We start from the raw sequence: 19,201 nt of genomic DNA, 5'->3' as shown, positions 1-19,201 counted from the left end.
CTGCAAGACATAAATAAAAATATTCGGCTGTTTCTAGTGTTCTAAATGCACGTGTATTCATTTCACTTTTTTTCTTTTCCTAATATCTGTGTAACCTCAGAATTTGTAATGTTTGGGGGAACATGCTAAAGTCATTGGCTAGTTGTGATTTTTCCCACAACCATTTCAGCTGTTTATACAGTTCTGCATGACAGCAGAGTGAGGGATAGTCCCCAGAGCTGGCCTTGAATCCATGGCGCTTCTTCCTTGGCCTCCTGAGTGAGCGCTGAGATTACAGACACAGTATAGAGCCACTGTGTTCATCCGGAGTTTTGCTTTTTGGGGGCCGGGGGCTTGCTTATTGTCCTTCCTGTGATTAATGTAGTGAAGTATTGCTTTGGAGCTCTTTGTTTAGTAATTAACCACCTTCTTTTCATTCACAGCTGAGAACAGCTGTTTGAGACCCATTGATAGAAACGGGAAGCTTCTTTGTCCAGGTAAATCTTGGCAGCTTTCAAAGACTAGTAGGTTCTCATTCAGAACATGTGGACAGTAAATAATGGCTTCGATATCTCACATTCCTAAGTTACCTTTGGGAAACTGACTTATGGACATATTTCCATCCAGGTATCTTATTTGTTACAGAAAGCCTTACACCATTTCTGTTTTCTTGAGGAAAACTCTTTGTGATGCTGCAGTCCTTGCTGTAGTCATGGTGTCGTCTAAGGATCTTCATAACTTGACTTCTTAGTCTCTGCGTATTTAGTCCATTGTGACACCAGTTATGAATAGTCTCTGTTTCCTGACACCTCTTGTCATCAGACCTGATTCAGCCATAGATAATCTAATGACTGATGGTGCTCCCTCTCACAACTTTAAATGTGGGTGAAGTTAGTCCATCGTGCAGACTTTTTAATGCATATAAACAAGTCTTTGACCAAGTTATGTTAAGTATGAATCATGTTTCTTGACATTGTGGTACAAGATAATGAGACTGCTGTAGGAATGTGGAAACTAAACATAGCCCCTGTACATGTGATACTTTGACATGAAGCACAACTCACCTTTTTCTCCCAATAATCTATTCTTTAGAGTGTGTATAAAAATCTAGTAATGGTGTAGTGGTACTGGCTGGAACTAAGGGCCTTGCCCAGGAAAAGTACAGAATCTCCTGCTAAGCTACAGCCCATCCTTGATCCTCTTAGGTTTTCAAAGAAAATAATGTCATTTTGCTAAGAGAGGTAGGAATTCAAAATATTCACTTGGTTATCAAATTCCCTCATAGTACCAGATGCTTGGACTTTGGAGGAAGCAGAGGTGAAGATGGGGAGTTCCTTGGGACTTTGTCTGGGAAAAGCACCAACTTCCTCTCAGGTACAGTAAAGCCCAGCAGAAGAGAGTTTTGCTAGAAAGTCTTTATTTTGTTACTGATATATTAAATGCTCCAGGAGTGCTGTTTTTCTGTAAAAAGTTACTTTCAAATTTCCTTAAAATTTTTATGTTCTTAGACTATGTATATATTTTCCTGTTGAAACCAAAAATACTATTCCAAAGGATATTTCTAAGGTTCCTTTTGTGGTTGGGGGGACTGTGTAAGGTTGAGTGGCCACCAGTTTGAACAAGTAGATGTTACACACACTGACTGGGCTTAAGTGAGTCTTGCAGGGATGTGATAGCCGTATACCGACTTCCCTCACCCTTGTCCTCTTCAGCAGCCCACAAAGTGAACCCCTTGCCAGAAACTGCCTGATAAAGAGCTGTCATGGCCATAGCTTCATTACTACCTGAAGCAGGGCAGCCTGGACTTTGATCCTGTTCCCCGTGACTCCTGAATCCATCTAATTACTTCCCCAGTCGCTGTCCTTCAGTCCGCTTTCCTTGGAATGCTAGCAAGTATCAGGCATGACAAGCTGTGACAAGTGAGGTCGATTCAAATGATGGGGACATTTGTTAGGTGTCCTGTGCTCATGAGTAGCAGTGTATTTCTGCTTTCAGAAAAGTGAATTGTTACTTAAATGATAATGTGAAATTATTCAATATGATCTTTTTGTTGTTTTCTTTTTTTTTTTCCTTTTATTTTATTTTACAATACCATTCAGTTCTACATATCAGCCACGGATTCCCTTGTTCTTCCCCCTCCTGCTCCCCTCCCCTTCCCCCCAGCCCATTCCCACCTCCTCCAGGACAAAGCCCTTCCCCCGGCCCCCAGGACTGAGATCAACCTGGTAGACTCAGTCTAGACAGGTCCAGTCCCCTCCTCCCAGACTCAATATGATCTTGTTTTCACAAAATTTGGTGCTTGTTTTGTCTGCCTGACTGCATGTTTTTGCAACATTGGGTTAAACCTCGGGCCTTAAGAACGCTGGGCAAGGTCGGGGGCCGGGGGGGCGGGGCTCAGGAAAAAAAAAAAATGCTGGGAAGCACTCTGCTCCCACCACTGAGCTTTGTATTAATGCTCTATGGACATTTAGCTCTGCTTGTTTGGAAATAAACAACAGGTTGTAGGATATTTCAATTCAGGGGAAATTATTTTCACACTTCTGTCTTGCTCATAGCTGTTCCTGTTTTTTGCTCTGGCAAGTGACATTCATCCTGGGGCGGAGATGGAAGTCATAGTAGAAGAAACACTCTCTGTGAGAGATGTAAGTAATGACTTTGGGCTTGGGGGCCATGCTGTCCTCAGCCGGGATCTGGAAGTCATAAGCTGAGGGCTTACACAGTATACTTCCAGGATTTGTTTGTGCTCATTAGAAGGCAATTCAGAAGGCTGGTGAACCAACTAGAACTTTTAAGTAAGATTATTATTGTTCTTTTTACTTTTCTGATTATCAGCAATACTATAGAAATCTGAGCTATGCAGACAGGGTGGCACACCCCTGCATTCCCAACACTTGGAAGGTGGAAGAGGCATCTTCATCTATATGGGAGTTCTGGGCCAGCCTGAGTGACAGAAAACCCTGTTTCAAAACAGCAAGAAATGAATTTAAAAGAAAAATATTAAAATCCTTCATTGTTTCTTATCTCACTACTATTAACATTTTGATATATTTCCTACTTAATATACATAAAAATATCACACAGCAGGGTTGAATGTTTTTGTATGTTTAAGTGTATTGAGATAACAAATGAATTATGTTGTTGTCATTAAGAACTGGGATTTTCAGTAAACTAGGAGAGTCTGAATGCACTGCATCTATTTGCTCTTAAAACTTTTATATATATAGAACTATATATATGGTTTGTTTGTTTGTTTGTTTTCATCTCCTGTCACAGTTTACAATCCCTGAGCAACTTGGTAGCAGCAAGCAGCCCCACCATCCAGGACATAGCTGCTAGGCTTAGCTACTTGGTTCTAGGAGGAGGAGCCAGGGCATCCTGTAGTAAGTGCTGGTTCCCTGTCTAGGACAGGAAAGTGTAGGCCAGGCTGCACCGTCTTCACAATGACAGTGAAGCTACCGTGGAGACTGAGGTCCACTTATCAAAGTGGGACGATTGAACTTCAGGAAGAAGAACTAAAATCCTATGGAAGGAAGCTTACAAAATTTCAGAAAGGTGTTTGAAGAACAAACAATTAAACATGGTGTGCTATAATCCAGACACTCAGGAGGCTGAAGTGGGACTATTACAAGTCTGAGCAGCCTGAGCTACATAGTGAGGGACAGGCTAGGCAGGGTTACACAAGCAAGAACTTGCTGCCTATGTAGGCACCTGGAGTCCACGTATATGCCCTCATCCACCTGCTTACATAATGCAAACTACAAGAAAAGAACTGGTTACCTGGCCTGCAGTAGATGCTAGGGATCTTTCCTTCTTAAAACTATACCTCAAGTCACTGACAGACAATAAGAGGCTGGGTTTTGCTTCTCTTTGCTCTTAAGTAATTTCATTCACACTTTGATCTTTTGGATGAGTTTGGTTTAGGGATGTTTTTCCTGAGGAAGTTGGGTGTTGTTAATTATGCTTTTGTTTTCTTTAATCTTTGGCAAGTGTCTGGTGTTTTACGTTGTGCTGTGAGGTCACAACTTCCACTGTTCTTTCCTGTGAGTTTGTATGGGACTTCCTGGGTGTTAGTTCAGGCTGGAGGATTCCTAAGGGATTGTGTATGTGAAACTGGGTCATGTGTACCCTTTTTGACGTTTTAAGAAGTCAGTGAATTAAATGTCTGGTTTGGGCTGTGTTGCTGGTTATTTAACCTTTAGTGGCTGAAATTACAAATATGTGCCACCCACAGGGCCTCGTTAACAGAACTCTAAACTCAGCCCTGGTTGCAAGTGACAGGGACTGTTTCTCTGTCTAGATTGGCCTACTTTGCCCCTAGAGGAGAGCTAGCTTGTGAATAATCAAAATTCTGTGTGTCTTTATCCAAGAACAACGAAGTAGATAATCAGACTTTAATTAGTCCTAGGCTTAGAATCCAAGTGTCTCCTCACACTATGTAGATCAGAAGCAGAAAACTAACACTGAGGGTAATTTTTTTTTTTTTTTACAGTGTTTAAAGATAATGCTGGAGAAATCAGGTCAGCAAGGTAAGCTATTTACCCTGATAATATAATCTTATCCACATGCTTTAAAACAGTTATCTGGAAGCTTCTTGATGAATTCTCAAGCTTTCTTCCTTCTGTGGGAGTTATGGAAAAATACTTTACAGAGTGTGAGGAAAAAAATAACAGCTTCAATCATGTGACTACATAACAAATTCTCCTGGTTCTTATTTGCATACTAAAAATAATGGCAAATTAGTGCTGAGTAAAGATAACTAACATTGGATCCAGCAAAGATGTAACAGAAAGAAAGCTAAGGTTTCTACCACCTGGGACTGTTCTGGCAGGTCTTTTACTGATTTTTTAAAAATCACAGTAATTCATAATTTAATTACACCCTGTTTATTTCAGTATTTTGTGTTGTAAATTAGAAAATATAATGCAAATGAAGAAAATAAGTTGAGGATAATTGAACGTGCTTCCCACCCAGAACCGTGTCAGTAAGCTTAGCGGGCACCATACTGACCTGCTAGAGTGCTCTCCTGTTCTCAAGCCTCCTATAGGCAGAAGTCCTGACTCTGTCTCAGGAGGGAAGTTAATATACTCTCAAGGCAAGGCACTCCTGCTGTTTACGCATATGCACTGTATATGTAGCGTGTGTATGTGCAGTATGTGTATGTGCGGTGTGTGTATATGCAGTGTATATGCAGTGCTTTGCTCATCCTCAGCAGCAGCCCTCTGGCATAAAGATCTCCACCTAGTTCCAGTTTGTGATGAGGAAGCGTCAAATAGGCTTCAAACAGCTAGAAGACATTCCCAGACAGCCAATGGGGAGCATTTCTCTGCTTTTAGAACCCAGCTTCTTGTCATTGTGCAGTACAGTGAAGAGATGGTATTCATTTGTAACTCATTAGTGACTTTTTTTTTTGAGACAGGATTTCTCTGTATAGCCCTGACTGTCCTAGAACTCACTCTGTAGCCCAGGCTGGCCTCAAACTCACAGAGATCTGCCTGCCTCTGCCTCCTGAGTGCTGGGATTAAAGGCCTGTGCTACTATTGTGAAACTCATTAGCTATTTTTTAAAAAATACTTAGATTAATTTTAAAAAATAGTATAAGGACCCAGGGTGCTGCCCCATCCCCATAGTCCCAGCCTTTGAAAGCAGACACAAGAAGATCAAAAGTTGTATGGCACACACCTTTAATCCTAGCACTTGGGAGGCAGAGGCAGGCAGATCTCTGCGAGTCCCAGGCCAGCCTGGACTACAGAAAAGTTCCAGGACAGCCAGGGATGTGTAGAGAGACCCTGACTCAAACAACAAACACAAGTTCTAAGCTAGACCGGCAGCATAGCAAAGCCCTGTCTCAAAACAAAACACTATCTGATGGCATATCTCAGTGGTGGGGTACTTCCCCAGCATGTCCCTGTCTCAAAACAAAACACTATCTGATGGCATATCTCAGTGGTGGGGTACTTCCCCAGCATGTCCCTTGATTAACAGTATCTGATGGCATATCTCAGTGGTGGAGTACTTCCCCAGCATGTCCCTTGATTAACAGTATCTGATGGCATATCTCAGTGGTGGAGTACTTCCCCAGCATGTCCCTGTCTCAAAACAAAACAGTATCTGATGGCATATCTCAGTGGTGGGGTACTTCCCCAGCATGTCCCTTGATTAACAGTATCTGATGGCATATCTCAGTGGTGGGGTACTTCCCCAGCATGTCCCTTGATTAGATCCCCTCCAGCCTCCCCCCACAACCCCTAAGAAAATAAGGAAAGGAAGAAGGAAGTAAGTTGACAAATCTTAACTGTGTTTAAACCAGTACTAATAGCTAATCAGGTTCTTACAAGAAAAGGGAACTGTGGAGAGTCAAACTGGGACGTTCTTATTTACCTAAAGGTAAATAAGAAATCATATCCTCTGCCTGTTAGGTATATTTACTTATCAACATTGCTAGTCTTTTAATAATCAGGGTTTTTAACTTCCCCCATTCAACATTTTTCCCACAGAAAAGAAACAACTTTTTAAAAAACAAAGTGTCATTTCACCAGTGCAGCTAGTCTACTGAAAAACAGAACTCTAATCAAACTGCATGTAACATTTGTGAATGCTTACATTCCCTTGATGAGCATGTCTCCAGGAAGTACTGTTTTCCTTAGATTAACTGCTAAGTGTGTGGGGGCGGGGGTTGTTTCCTGTACACCTTAGAAACTTCCCAGGTGTGACAGCGAAATCAAATTCAGCTTCTTGAGGATTTCAGAAGAGGTTCTGTACTTGGCGGGGGCGGGGCGGGGCACTGACATGTGATCTAGCATGCATGTATTCGTAAGGCACAAAGGGAACACCACAGCGTGGCAGCGAGTGCACTCTGCCCAGTGTTCTGTCAGTTTACTGTGTGCCCGACTGTGCGGTGTGGGTGGGCTCAGGAGCTTGCACTTGGCAGCTCAGTGTTACTCCTGAACATATCCCCAGTAAGTATGTGGCTTTGACTTACAAGTTCCTGCTGGGAGAAAAGCAAACGAGAGCTGAAGGAACAACTTAGTATTTTTCATATTGTAGAGGACATAATTTCAACACAAATGATCCTGTGACTGGATGGGGTCGCACTGGCTGCCTTTTTTCTCTAGAAGCTGCTCCTGCACACTCTTAGAGCTTCTCCTCTAGAGTTCTTCATCTTGCTGCTGATTCCTTCCTAGGAGAGCGGTGGCACTTGAGGAAGATGGATTGGTGCTATGAAGCCGGGGAGCCTTTGTGTGAAGAAGTAAGATCCTCCTTTCTCCTCATTTTCAGAACACTTGATTTTCATATTGTGTGTGTGATGGGGAGCTGGGACATGCCGCATTGCCACAGCAGGCCTTAGAGACCGAAGGACAGCTGCATGCAGTCACTTCTCTCCTTCCATCTGACCTGGGTTCAAGTTCACCTGGCTTGGGTGGCCGGCTCCCTTACCCACTGAACCATCTTGCTAGCCCAATTTTTCTACAATTGGCTTTTTTAAATGGTTAAGCTTATTTCATATTTTCATACATAATTTCTTCTTCCCTTATAGGAAGCAATTCTAAAGAAAGCTTTTATTCTTTAGAATACAAACAAAAAAAAAAATCTGTGTATGTGTCTGTCTATGTTCACTTTTTCCAACTGGTTTTTCTAATAAATGACAAGTCTGGGCTAGGTAAAAGTATTTCTGACATGAGTGATGATTCCCTCTGATGAGCAGGCATGCCTGAGGAGTAGTTCACAGGAAGTGAGAACTTCAGAGAGCAAATGCTATGTGGATGTGGGAAAGCCTTTGAAGACACTCAGAAATTCCATCCCCCAAATACTTTAATTTCAGAATTTCTCTGTAAATAAATACCCCTACCAACCAACCACTTGGTCCAGCAGCAGGAAGAATTATGTTTAGGTAGTTGGAATCCAATTAGTCCATTTGTTGGTCTTAAATTGCATTAGACCTCCTCACCCACATTCTTAGCAGGTGGCCAAATGAAGCTCTACCTTAGATAGCTGTGGTCAGCACTGTCCCCTCTCCCCCGCCGGCCTTGCTGCTGTCTTGTGGTCGGCACAGCTCTGTGTGCCTCCTACTGTCTAGGAATCAGCAGTGGTTTACAGTAGAACACTTTCAAACAGGCATACCAGGGCTTCCACTGGGATACCCTTTACCAGTCAGTAAAGTCCACTGAGTCTCGGTGGAATTGGATGACAGAGGAAGAAACAGGCCTCAGAGAATCCTGAAGTCTTAAAACTAGGTAGCCTCTTCACTTTTCTGTTGTTTTTCCAAAGACAATGTATTACTACATACCCCAGGCTGGCCTCAAACTTCCATCCTCCTGCCTCTGCCTGCCAAGTTCTGGGCTTATAGGCATCCACCATCATGCCTTTACATTTTCTTCATAATCAGTTCCCAAATCAGTATCAAACAATTTATCTCAAAGCAAATACATTGCCTTCAAAGCGGTGCCCTTCCAAGCTTTACAGTCTTCCCCGCCCTAGTCTTCATACTCTGTCTCCCTCTTTCCCTGACTTAGTCCAGGCCTTCAAAGGCTGCTGGCCTTCTATACTCTCCTTAACCCTTTGCACTGACAGACTGTCACTTGAGCCTTTCCCTCTTAACTAAATTACTTCAACGGCTTCCCTAGCCACCGTGTGTTCCTCCGCAGCATCATCCACAGTGGCCAAACTGTCCTAGTGGCTGTTTGTACTCACACCTCAGCCAGGGTCCATTCTTGTACTCACTTCCAGCGCTTGCCACCTGGCACTGTCCACTCCGATCCTTCCCGTCTCTCAGATCTGAACCGAAATAGGCTGCTCTGCCACCCCTGACTTTGCCTTTGTTCTTTTTTCCACCACAAAATTCCTTCTCTTCTTTCCTCTCATTTTCCAAATCCAGCCTTTTCCCCCAGAATCACTTACATCTCACACTCCACAAATCATCCTGTCTTCCCTGAGATCTCACGGTCCGCATGGTTTGTACCCACAGTTTAACACATAATGCTGCTATGACTGTGTGGTGTTTTATCTCTTGGTCTTTGGGGTCTGCTGCATTGTCTACTTCTTGAGAGGGTGATAGAAGCATGAGACTTTAAAAGACCCAGTGGTCTCTTTGTTCCTTTCAGAAGTCATAAGTGACAACAAGAATTTCTGTGTTCCCAGGATGCAACACTGAAAGAGCTTATGATATGTTCTGGGGATACTTTACTTTTAACTGAAGGAAAACTTCCTCCTCCGGTAAGATATTGTTTCTAAATAGCATTCTTAAGTAATGGTTACTGTTTTCTGATTACTGTGATGATGGGGAAATGAGAAAATATAGCAGTCATAAAAAAAAAAAACCAAAAAAACAAAAAAACACACAGACAACTTTGCCAAAATCTTAACTAGTCAGGCTAATTTCCTCCCTAACTTTTAGATAAAATAGCTATATGTAAAATAAAATTAAAATCATTATCTATTAAAATGTCTATATACAATTAACTTTAAATTATATATAAAATCAATTACATAGAGAATTTTATTTCCTCCATTTTTATATTTAACTTATTTTTTAGAGGGAGTCTCACTATATACCTTTGGCTGCCCTGAAGCTAGCTGTGTAGACCAGGCTGGCCTTGAACCTAAGGAGACCCACCAGCCTTTGCCTCCTAAGGACTGGGATTAAAGGCCTGTGCCACCATACCAGGCTTTATAGTTACTATTTTAACCTTTTCAAAAGTCCAGAAATTACCATTACAGCCAAACTAGTCATTCACTGCTGCTAAATTTCTTATATTTCCAGTGTTACAAATTGGGCTTGTTTTTAAGTTTTGCTTTTGTATGTATTTTTATTTTGCCTGTATGTTTTTCTGTGTGCCATGTGTGTACTTGGTGCCCACAGAGGCCAGAAGAGAGCTCCAGATCCCCTAGAGCTGGAGTTAGAGTTGTGAGCTGCTGGGTGGGTGCTGACCCTGGTCCTCTGAAGGGCACTGAGCCGTCTTTCCAGACTGTGTAATTTTGTCCTCACGATTAGTACTGAAACTCTCTAGGGTAGGATTATTAAATCATAGGTATGCATGTTTTGAAAAGACTTTTTTGCTCTGTATTGTCAAATTGTTTTTCTGACACATTCCAAATGACAGTCCTCTCAGAAAGTAAAAAGGCCATTTTGCTGCCCCCGCACGTGTTGTGATTTTTGTTTGTTTTTACAAGCATTGCACATCACTGCTTTTAAGACCAGTCAGTGTTCATTCATTTCTAAGGCAAAAAGATAAAAATAAAAATGTCCAAATTCCAATATCCAGATAAATGACATTCACTTATTAGAACATTCAGACAGCATAGAAAGCTGTTTGTAAGTGATGGAAATGGAAAGCAGGAGTCACAGCCATGTCTTTCCCCTCGTTTCCCATGTGTCCTTCTGAGAAAATGGACGGTAGCCAAGCGTTAGAGTCCGGTGAGGGTGAAGCAGGAGGAGGGTGAGGAGAAAGAAAGGAGGGGAAGGGAGTTCAGAATGTGCATCTTCATAAGCTGCGGCGAGTTAATGCGGGTGTGCATCCTTTGCACTGTCCACTGAAGGGTCACATCTCTTCAGTATTTTAATGTTCTGTCTTTAAATTCACTTAACCATGTCTTGAGGATCACATATCAAATCTGCTCTTTTCTTTTTCATAATTTCATAGACTCTTATTTGACTTTGCACAAGGATCTTTAAAGTAAATGTTTGAATAGATCTATGATATAAAATTCCAAATACCTAAAATGTTGGACCAGGAAAAATTGGAATGTCTCCTCTTCCCAGCCCTCACCATCCCAGTCCTCCACACAGGCATCCAATTTTTTCTGTAGCCTGCAGAGGTTTACACTTTGGTGTGTGTGTGTACACTCAGGTATGTGTCCTGTATGTATGCAGTGTACATGTACATGCATGTGCATATTTTCCCATTGCACAAATGATCATATGCTGCATACCATATTTTGTATAGAGTCCATGCTAACTTTGAATTCATGGCAGTCCTGCCCCAGCTTCCCAAGTGGTGAGATTAAAGGCATGAGCCACCTTGCCTGACTTTTCTCTAGTTTTTTCACTGTATTTTGTCTCTAAGTATGTGTTGTGTCAGTAGATAGATATGAAGTTTCTCATTCTATTAGTAACTGCATGGTTGTCCCCTTCGTGAAAGGACTTGTGTTGTGTGTCCTGGGGATGGAAGGTAGGACCTTGCCTGTGCTCGTCTCTCACTCTGCCATTACATCCCTAGACCTGTACTTTATTTGGCCAGTCTCTTCTCAAAGAACGTTGTAGAAATGTACATAGGAAGGCTGGAGAGATGACTCGGCAATCAGCATGTACTGCTTTTACAGAGGACCCAACTTTGGTTCCCAGCACAACAGCAGGCAGCTCACAACAGCCTGTAACTCTCTAGCAGTGAAAGTGAAGACTTGAAGACTCAGTCTTAAAACACTCTGTTCTTCAGGGTTTCTTGAAGGTGCCCATCTGGTGGTACCAGCCTGCAAGACTGTCAGGACACTGGGAGAGTCGGGACCACTCCAGCTGTGCCTCTCCTCTGGGTAGCAGCTGGGGATCTGCTCCCAGCCAAGGTAAGAACAGTGCCCTGGGAGTCAGCTCAGTACTTACATAGAGAATACCAGGGTGAGGGCTGGAGCAGGGCCTCTGCAGTGAAGAGCACTGGCTGCTCTTTCAGAGGACCTGGATTCAGTTCCCAGCACCCACGTGGCGGCTCACAACCATCTGTAACTCCTCTCCACGGTATCTGACACCCTCTTCTTGCCTCCTCAGGCACTGCCTGCACATGGTGCACAGACTACTTGCAGGCAAAACACCCATACACATAAAGTAAAAGTATAGATATATACATATATATGCATATATATACGTGTGTGTGTGTGTGTGTGTGTGTGTGTGTAGGTATATATGTATGTTGCACAAATCTTAAAAGGTCTTATTAATAAAAACAAACCCTGAGCCAGGTATTGGGGTGAATGCTGAAAGATCAGAGAAACAGAGCAAGCCACATCCAACCTCACCTTGCCAACTTCTTAGCTGATCTTGTTCCCTCAAGCTGGAAGTCTCTGAGTCCTCATCTAAATAGATCTCAGCTGAACTGCTGCTAAAAGCCTAAGAACTTAAAAAGCCTAAAAAGCCTCTAGTTCCTGGTTCTCACACCTCACCTTATATACTTTTCTGCTTCCTGCCATCATTTCCTGGGATTAAAGGCATGTGTTTTTTTCCAAACAGGACATTTGATCCCAAGTCCTGGGATTAAAGGTGTATACCACCTTGTCTGGCTTCTGTGTCTGTCTAGTGGCTGTTCTGTTCTCTGATCCCGGATAGGTTTATTAGGCTGCACAATATATTGGGGGACACAATATCACCACATTTCCCCTTTTTTGTCTAAAATAATAAAAAGTTTATGACTAATATAAGATAAGCTGTATCCAATAAGTATATACAATATATACAGTCAAGAATTGCATTAACAATGTCTAGTCCATTAACATTTGACAGATTCAGACAAAAAACTCCATTATATATATTAACAATGTCCACTCCATTAACATTTGACAAAACCAGACAAAAAAATTTCATTATTTATCGTATTTAAAACAAGTAGTTCCTTTTTAAAAGTAGATTCAATAATCTACCTTTTATCTTATCATATGTACATATATACATATGTATATATGGCAAGTTGAAAATCAAAAGCTAGTCATTCCTTATAACATCTTCCATACTAACATCTATCTGTGAGAAGTGCTTTGTGAGCTCTGGGAAGCTCTGGGATCTTAGCAGTTGCCCTAGTTTGCTTTCTGTTGTTATGGTAAAACACCTTGACCAAAAGGAACTTGGGAAGGAAAGGCAAATACGCCTCAAAGTTCACATGATTACCCATCACTGAGGGAAGTCAGGATAGGAATTCTAGTAGGAACCTGGAGGTAAGAGCATAGGTAACTGAAGCAGAGACCATGGAGGAAATCTGCTTACTGACTTGCTTTTCAGGCTCACATTCAGATAACTTCTTGCAGAACTATCTGCCCATTGGTAGCACTGCCCACAGTGGGCTGGGCTCTCCCACATCAATCAATAAAATGTCCCACATGCTTGCTTGCCTACAGGCAATCTGATGGAGACATTTTTCTCAATTGAGTTTACCTCTTCCCAGATGACGCTAGTTTGTATCAAGAGTTAACCAAAACATGAACTAGCATGGAGATCTTGAGTATTACTAATGCCTGGTACTTTTCCAAAGACCTTTTATGTGGCAGCTCTCAAGGGCCTCAGGGCAACAGTCCCACTTACTCTCATGGGCCTACATAATTGTGGCTTCACCATTCCCATGACTACAAGGGTAAGAGCCAGAGCTGGAGCCCAGGCACATCCTGCATAGTTCCAGACCTTTCAGAGTCTTTACCAAAGCACCTAGGGGCTGCGTCTTGGGTGTCATCCAGCTGACTTGTTTGAAATAGAGGCAGCAGAAACTTGCAGTCGAATTCAGACTGCAGCTCATGCATCACGGTGGACACAGCCCCCAGCAGGAAGGGAACTGCCTTTGCAGAGTCCCGCTTCACTACAGCAAGTGTGCTTCATGTCTGGAGGCGTGAATAGAGGGGATGCATGTGTTTTAGCAGGCCCAGCGCTTCAGGGATGTGGTGTGGTTGCTGTATCTTTTACTTAACCTTGAGCTGTTTTGGTGCTTTGAAGAACAAATGGTATTTGTTCTTGTTTTAAACCTCCATGAGGAAATCAATGTAAATAAGTCAAATTCTTCTCTAAGTGTCAGCTGTGGCATTTGCAGAGAATTAGTCTGATTAGATTATATGAGTTCCTTGTCAATAGTTCTGAAGATATCTAGGTGCTAGAAATCATGATTACATATAGAGAAGGGACAGGTTTAGAAAGCATGTTTAACCTGTTTTTCCTTGAAAGTAAAGAGAAAGATTCACCTTGGGTAGTGCTTCTGTGTCACAGTGGGAACTCTTCATTTAGAATTTTTGAGTGTTTGGGGGACATAAGAACCACTGGTAAGCTGGTAGTAGTAGATGCACTTGTCCTCCCCATTCTCAGAAGACTGAAGCAGGAAGATTAAGAGTTCAAGGCCAGCCAAACAACTTACCAAAACCCACTTAAGGAAGAGAACTTCATTTAATTATGTAGAATCAACCTGCAATTTCTTCGTATGTATTAGCAGGGTGCTCCACAGTAATCAAGAAATATAATTTTTAAAAAATGAGTGTGGATATCCTAAACTTAAATTTTAGTTATTATTTTCCATGAGAGAACATTTGACATGTTCCCCCATCGTATCGTGTGTGTGTGTGTGTGTGTGTGTGTGTGTGTGTGTGTGTGTGTGTTCGTGTGTTCGTTCTTGGGGCATATGTGAAAGTTGTAGGTCAACTTTGTGGAGTTGGTTCCTCTTTCTACCTTTACATGGATTTAGGAACTTGAACCCAGGTCACCAGTTTTTCCCAGAGAAGGACCTTTATCTGCTGTGCCACTTCACCAGCCACCATATTTACGTTTTGAGACAGGGGAGCCCTGACTGGCCCAGTCAGTAGATCAGAGTGACCCAGACATCAGTGATCTTCCTATACCTGCCTCCAAATACTGGATCTGTGTGCTTGGCACCCAGGCACTGTCTTTTGGTGGGTTTTATTTGTAAGCAGACATAGATCCTCTTGTTAAGATTTGCTGCTTCCATGAATATTTATTTACTGGGCCTTCACTGTATAGCATCCAGCACAGCAGACACTGGTGGACAAAAACCATAACTGCCTGCCTCATCTTGAAAATCTTACTCATAAATACCACACACACAGGAAAATGAAAAGTTCAGGTAAGTGTTCTGAGAAAGAAAAAGAACAGAGTATCTGGCCAACGGTCTTCTGTGAGGCAGGAGGGAATGGGGGAAAGCAGCCAGCAGGGAGACAGCATTGAGTGTAAGCCGGGCTACTGAATGGCCATCAGTGAAGTCCTGAGCAGTGTGAAGGGCTCAGGTCAGGGTCAGACGGCACTCTAGTGAGCCTGGTTACGGTCTTGAGAACGTGGCAGAGCACTTGAGAAACATGACGTCAGTAAGGTTAGGTTCTTCCCAAACATGCATCTCTCTCCTTTTGAAGGTGCTCCTGGCCCTGAGCCTGCAGACATTACCCTCCTCTACTTGGGAGATGTGGAGATCTCAGAAGAGGCCACATTGGTGGAACTGAAGTCAAAGGTCAGGCCCCTTCCTGAAGCATTCTTTGGTGTTGATATGGCTTCTTCCAGGGAGATATTAATTAATGTATTCTTCTATTTCCTTTTCCCCCAATTACAGTCTGTCCTGATATGGCATGTGTTATATGCCATGGTCAGGGGTAAGTATCAGCAGGCAGCCCACGCTCAACATAGACACCGTGGTATCTGTTGGTGCCATTGCTCTCATGGTTTCCACTCACCCAGTTCTCACAGGCATGCTGTGCTTGTGTTTGGATCTGTCCTTGGGGACTTGTGGCCTATGTTCATTTTGACTTTTTAGGAAACATGGCTTCTTAAACCATCTGTAAAACATTCTCTTTAGCTCATCATTGATATTGTTTGTACATTGTGTCCACTTGTTGAATGTCATTAGTTCCGAGCTGTGTGCTATGGGTTTCCCTTGGTCAGCCGAGAGCTGACTATACGAGGATGCTGACCTGGACGTTGGTTGTCTGATGGGGAGGATGGATGATCCTACAGCACACCGTGATGAGACAGGGGCTTGTGCTGTTAGACTGCCGTGAACACTGCTTCTGCTACTGCAGAGAGATACAGGGCCTAGTGTAGCCTACAGTGGGCATCTTTTGTGTCCCCAGGAAATGAAATAACCCTCCTTGAGAAAAGCAATGGCTCCATTCCCATGAAAACAAGAGGGAAGACCTTTTTATTTCTGGTACTCAGTTGAAAGATTCAAGATGGCCATTTTTAGGCAAAAAACTAATGCACAATGGCTGTTTTCCATGCTTTATCCCCATATGAAAGGCGTTTAAAGTTTCTTGCCCCTATGGAATTAGATCACGCAGTTTGGGCCTGCCTATTAGAGCCAAAGTCATTTAACTATTTCAAAACCAAAAGTTCTGTAACCAAAGAGCAGATGTGTTTGCATACTTGTGTTCATGTAAATGAACAAGCAAACTGTGTGTGTGTAAGTCGCACCCATGTAGAATTAATTCTTAAGTGGCTTTATAAAAACATGACTAGGAAGTTTTTCAATTTGAGTGCAATGACACATGCCTTTAATTCTAGCACTTGGGAAGCAGAGGCAGGTGGATCTCTGTGAGTTCATGGTCAGCCTGATCTATATAGTGAATGCTAGGACAGCCAGGACTACATAGAGAGACCCTGTCTCAAAACAACAAACAGCAACAACAAAAAATTTCAGCCATGAGTGCTAGTACATACCTGTAATTACATAAGAGGCTAGGCAGGAGGATTATCCAAACCGGGTTGCAGAGCAGAAGCCTGTCTCAAATTTTAAAAATACTAGTTTTTAACTTGGATTTAGAAATAGAAAGCTCATTTTTCTGGTCTGTTTCAGCAAAAGGAATATAAAAAGTACCAGGATATACTTCATTTAGGACAGATATTTCTGTAATGTTATGGGTTTTTTTGAGGCAGATATGTTATATCCCAGGCTGACCTGGAATACAAACATGTAGCCAAGAATGACCTTGAAACCCTAATCCTCCTGTCTCCACCTCCCAAGACTGGTTGTGGGCATGTCCTACCACACCAGACTCTTGTGGTCCCTAATAGACTTATTGGCACTCTGACACTGCAGTGCCCGTCCCTTGGAGTTATGTAGTGTTTCGTTCAAATGCTTTGGAGTGCTTTTAAAATCAGAGACAAACGTCTATTTCTTTTTCTAGGCCATGGCCTTGACCTCTGTCTCAAAGCTTGCAGTCCAGTCTCCAGCCCTTCTAAGAGTTTGGACAGTGGAGAGCAAACGGCCCAGCAGGCTCTTGCGCATCGACTGGCGGCAGCTCAAGTCAGTATCTCAGTGGATTCCTGGCCACCTTCCTGCTGCCACTGTAGGGCTAGGGGGCAAGCAGGGTCCAGGAGGGAAGCTGTGCCATGTGGAGCTGGGTCGTGCAGTGAGGAACGACCCAGTGTCCTCGAAGCAACCACCGCAGTGCAGATGCTCTGCTCTCTGAAAGCCTGGCTCCTCAAGTGCAGCACTCAGACAGCACCCCCTTTGTTCAGGAAAGTGTTAGAATAGGGGCCTAGGGCTCAGAGAAAACCTACTGACTTACTCTGTTGCTCTGTTTGAATTCCCAGGGAGTACAGACTGGGCCGGAGAGCAGAGCTCTGCTTAGAGCTTCTTCAAAAAGAGGAGGACTTGGGGTAAGGAAAACCCGTTGCACACCTCCCACAGGGTGGCAGTTTCCCTGAAAATATAGGGGCCTGATCAGAAGTGTGGTTTTCTCACTGCGTCTGAATAGCCCAACAACTCCAACTGTAACTGGGTGTGGCTGAAGCAGGAGTCCCACAAGTTCAATGCCAGCCTAGACTACAAAGCAAGAACCTGCCTCAAAAACTGTAGATTGTGTTCTAGAGATCTGTGTGGCTTTCTTATAGCTCACTTTGGTGTCAATTGCAGCAAGTGTTTGTCTGTCATCCCCAAGGAGTTACTGAGCTCTTGGCAACCTGAGGCATTAAGGGATGCACGCCCACAACTCTCCCCAGGGCGTGTGATTTAGAGTGGTTCCCGTCACTCTGCCCCTGCTGACACACGGCATGCTGAGTGATGCATTTGCAGGTGTCTGTCTCCTGGTCTGTTATAGAAGTGCTATGAGAGCAAACTGTTCGTTTTTTCATTGCTCTAGCCCCAAGACCTGCAATAGTATGTGTGATGTAGTAATTATTTATATACTAAAGAAGTACTCCAAATCATCTACACTCTAAGCATTTTGTGCTTTTTGCACATGAGGAGAATGTTTATATGACCTTTATGCATATCAGTGAGTACTGTCTTCCTTCTCCCCATTGCAGTGAGATTGCCTGTTCTGAAGAAGTGCCCTTCCATCCAGGCCTGAACTTCCCTCAACCCCAGTCTCGTTCTAAGAGTACGTGTGTGGACAGGGAGTTTAGGACCAATTCATGTGAACACTTTGAGTCTCTTAAATGCTTTCATCTCCTTGAAAGTGAGGTCATGGTGGTTTCTGGTCCCATAAGCAGAGCTCATGACTGTTGATTTCTCCCTTGATATTTATCCTTGAATATTTATCCTTTAGATGCCTCCTGAATTGGCAAATGAAAACAGGTCCTCTGTTTGTGACTTTTCCAGTACTGTAATTACTACTCAGCCTTTTCCCAACAAGCTTATGAACCTGTATTTTATGAGCATGGGTGATGTGTGTATTTTTCATGTTTCTCCAGAAGTTTCTTAGCAGACAATCTGATTGGTTTGAACCCTTTATCTAGAGTGACCAGACTCTGACAATGTCTTTCACAGTAGTGGAAGCCTTATGCCACACAGCTGTTTTCCATGTGCCCCTTGTCACGCTGCTGCAGGACCTCTGTCCTGCTGCACACCGGAGGCGGGGAGCCTTGTCCATCATGCCCTGCAGCATCCATCTTTTCTGTGCTTTTGCCTGGTGCCCACTTTGCTCTCCTGCAGCCCCCGGGATGTGCTGCTGAGGACACAGCTACGCATCCCTGGTGAGAGAGCCTACACCCTGGCCATGGACCTGGTATGGGACACCACCCGAGGATGGACTGCTGGCTCCTTGAGGCAGAGAGTGGCTGATTTCTATTCTCTTCCTGTGGAGAAGATTGAAATTGCCAAATATTTTCCTGAAAAGTTTGAGTGGCTTCCAATATCTAGCTGGGTGAGTTGGGCTTTCTCAGAGAAAGCAGAGCTGGTTGACCTGACATTAGAACCAAGTTTCTCACAGCGGCAGAGTTCAGAGAAAACTCCAAGTTGAATTTTATTTTATTTGATTTTCCAATAGAATCAGCAAGTTGCCAAAAGGAAAAAGAAGAAAAACCAAGATACTTTGCAAGGGGGACCATATTACTTGAAAGATGGAGACACTATTGGCATTAAGGTGGGTTAAAAGTGAATTTACCATTTTGAAACACAAAGATCAAATATTTTGTAGAGAAACTTAGCAGATAACCTTGTTTTATACAAATTGTTTCAGAGAATGAATGAGAAAGAGAGGAAAGACAGATAATTCACTGTGAGGGAGGCAGAGCCTTGAGACCAACCCTGCCAAGGACAATAACAAAGGA

The 19,201-nt window shown here is 43.1% G+C and overlaps 1 protein-coding gene across 11 annotated transcripts in view; it reads left to right on the top strand.

Annotated features, from left to right (window-relative positions):
* Positions 1-19,201, top strand: part of Usp40 (ubiquitin specific peptidase 40) — a 79,662-nt gene that overhangs the window by 54,006 nt on the left and 6,455 nt on the right. For 7 of the 11 annotated variants that reach the window (XM_037210077.1, XM_037210076.1, XM_037210073.1 and 4 more), the window contains 12 exons: positions 423-476; positions 1,265-1,353; positions 2,535-2,621; positions 4,469-4,505; positions 7,161-7,225; positions 9,115-9,189; positions 11,409-11,532; positions 15,070-15,164; positions 16,834-16,952; positions 17,243-17,308; positions 18,585-18,795; positions 18,919-19,014. In XM_037210077.1, the coding sequence (XP_037065972.1) occupies positions 423-476; positions 1,265-1,353; positions 2,535-2,621; positions 4,469-4,505; positions 7,161-7,225; positions 9,115-9,189; positions 11,409-11,532; positions 15,070-15,164; positions 16,834-16,952; positions 17,243-17,308; positions 18,585-18,795; positions 18,919-19,014 (1,118 nt within the window). Of the gene's footprint in view, positions 1-422; positions 477-1,264; positions 1,354-2,534; positions 2,622-4,468; positions 4,506-7,160; positions 7,226-9,114; positions 9,190-11,408; positions 11,533-15,069; positions 15,165-15,263; positions 15,304-16,833; positions 16,953-17,242; positions 18,796-18,918; positions 19,015-19,201 lie in introns of those variants that run through there. The other 4 variants (XM_037210080.1, XM_037210081.1, XM_037210078.1 and 1 more) reach the window with 4 other exon arrangements.

The sequence above is a fragment of the Peromyscus leucopus genome, chromosome 13 (genome assembly GCF_004664715.2).
Source record: "Peromyscus leucopus breed LL Stock chromosome 13, UCI_PerLeu_2.1, whole genome shotgun sequence".
Taxonomy (NCBI): Eukaryota; Metazoa; Chordata; class Mammalia; order Rodentia; family Cricetidae; genus Peromyscus; species Peromyscus leucopus.
Note: the sequence above shows the minus strand (reverse complement) of the source record. Positions and strands in the feature narration are given on the sequence as shown.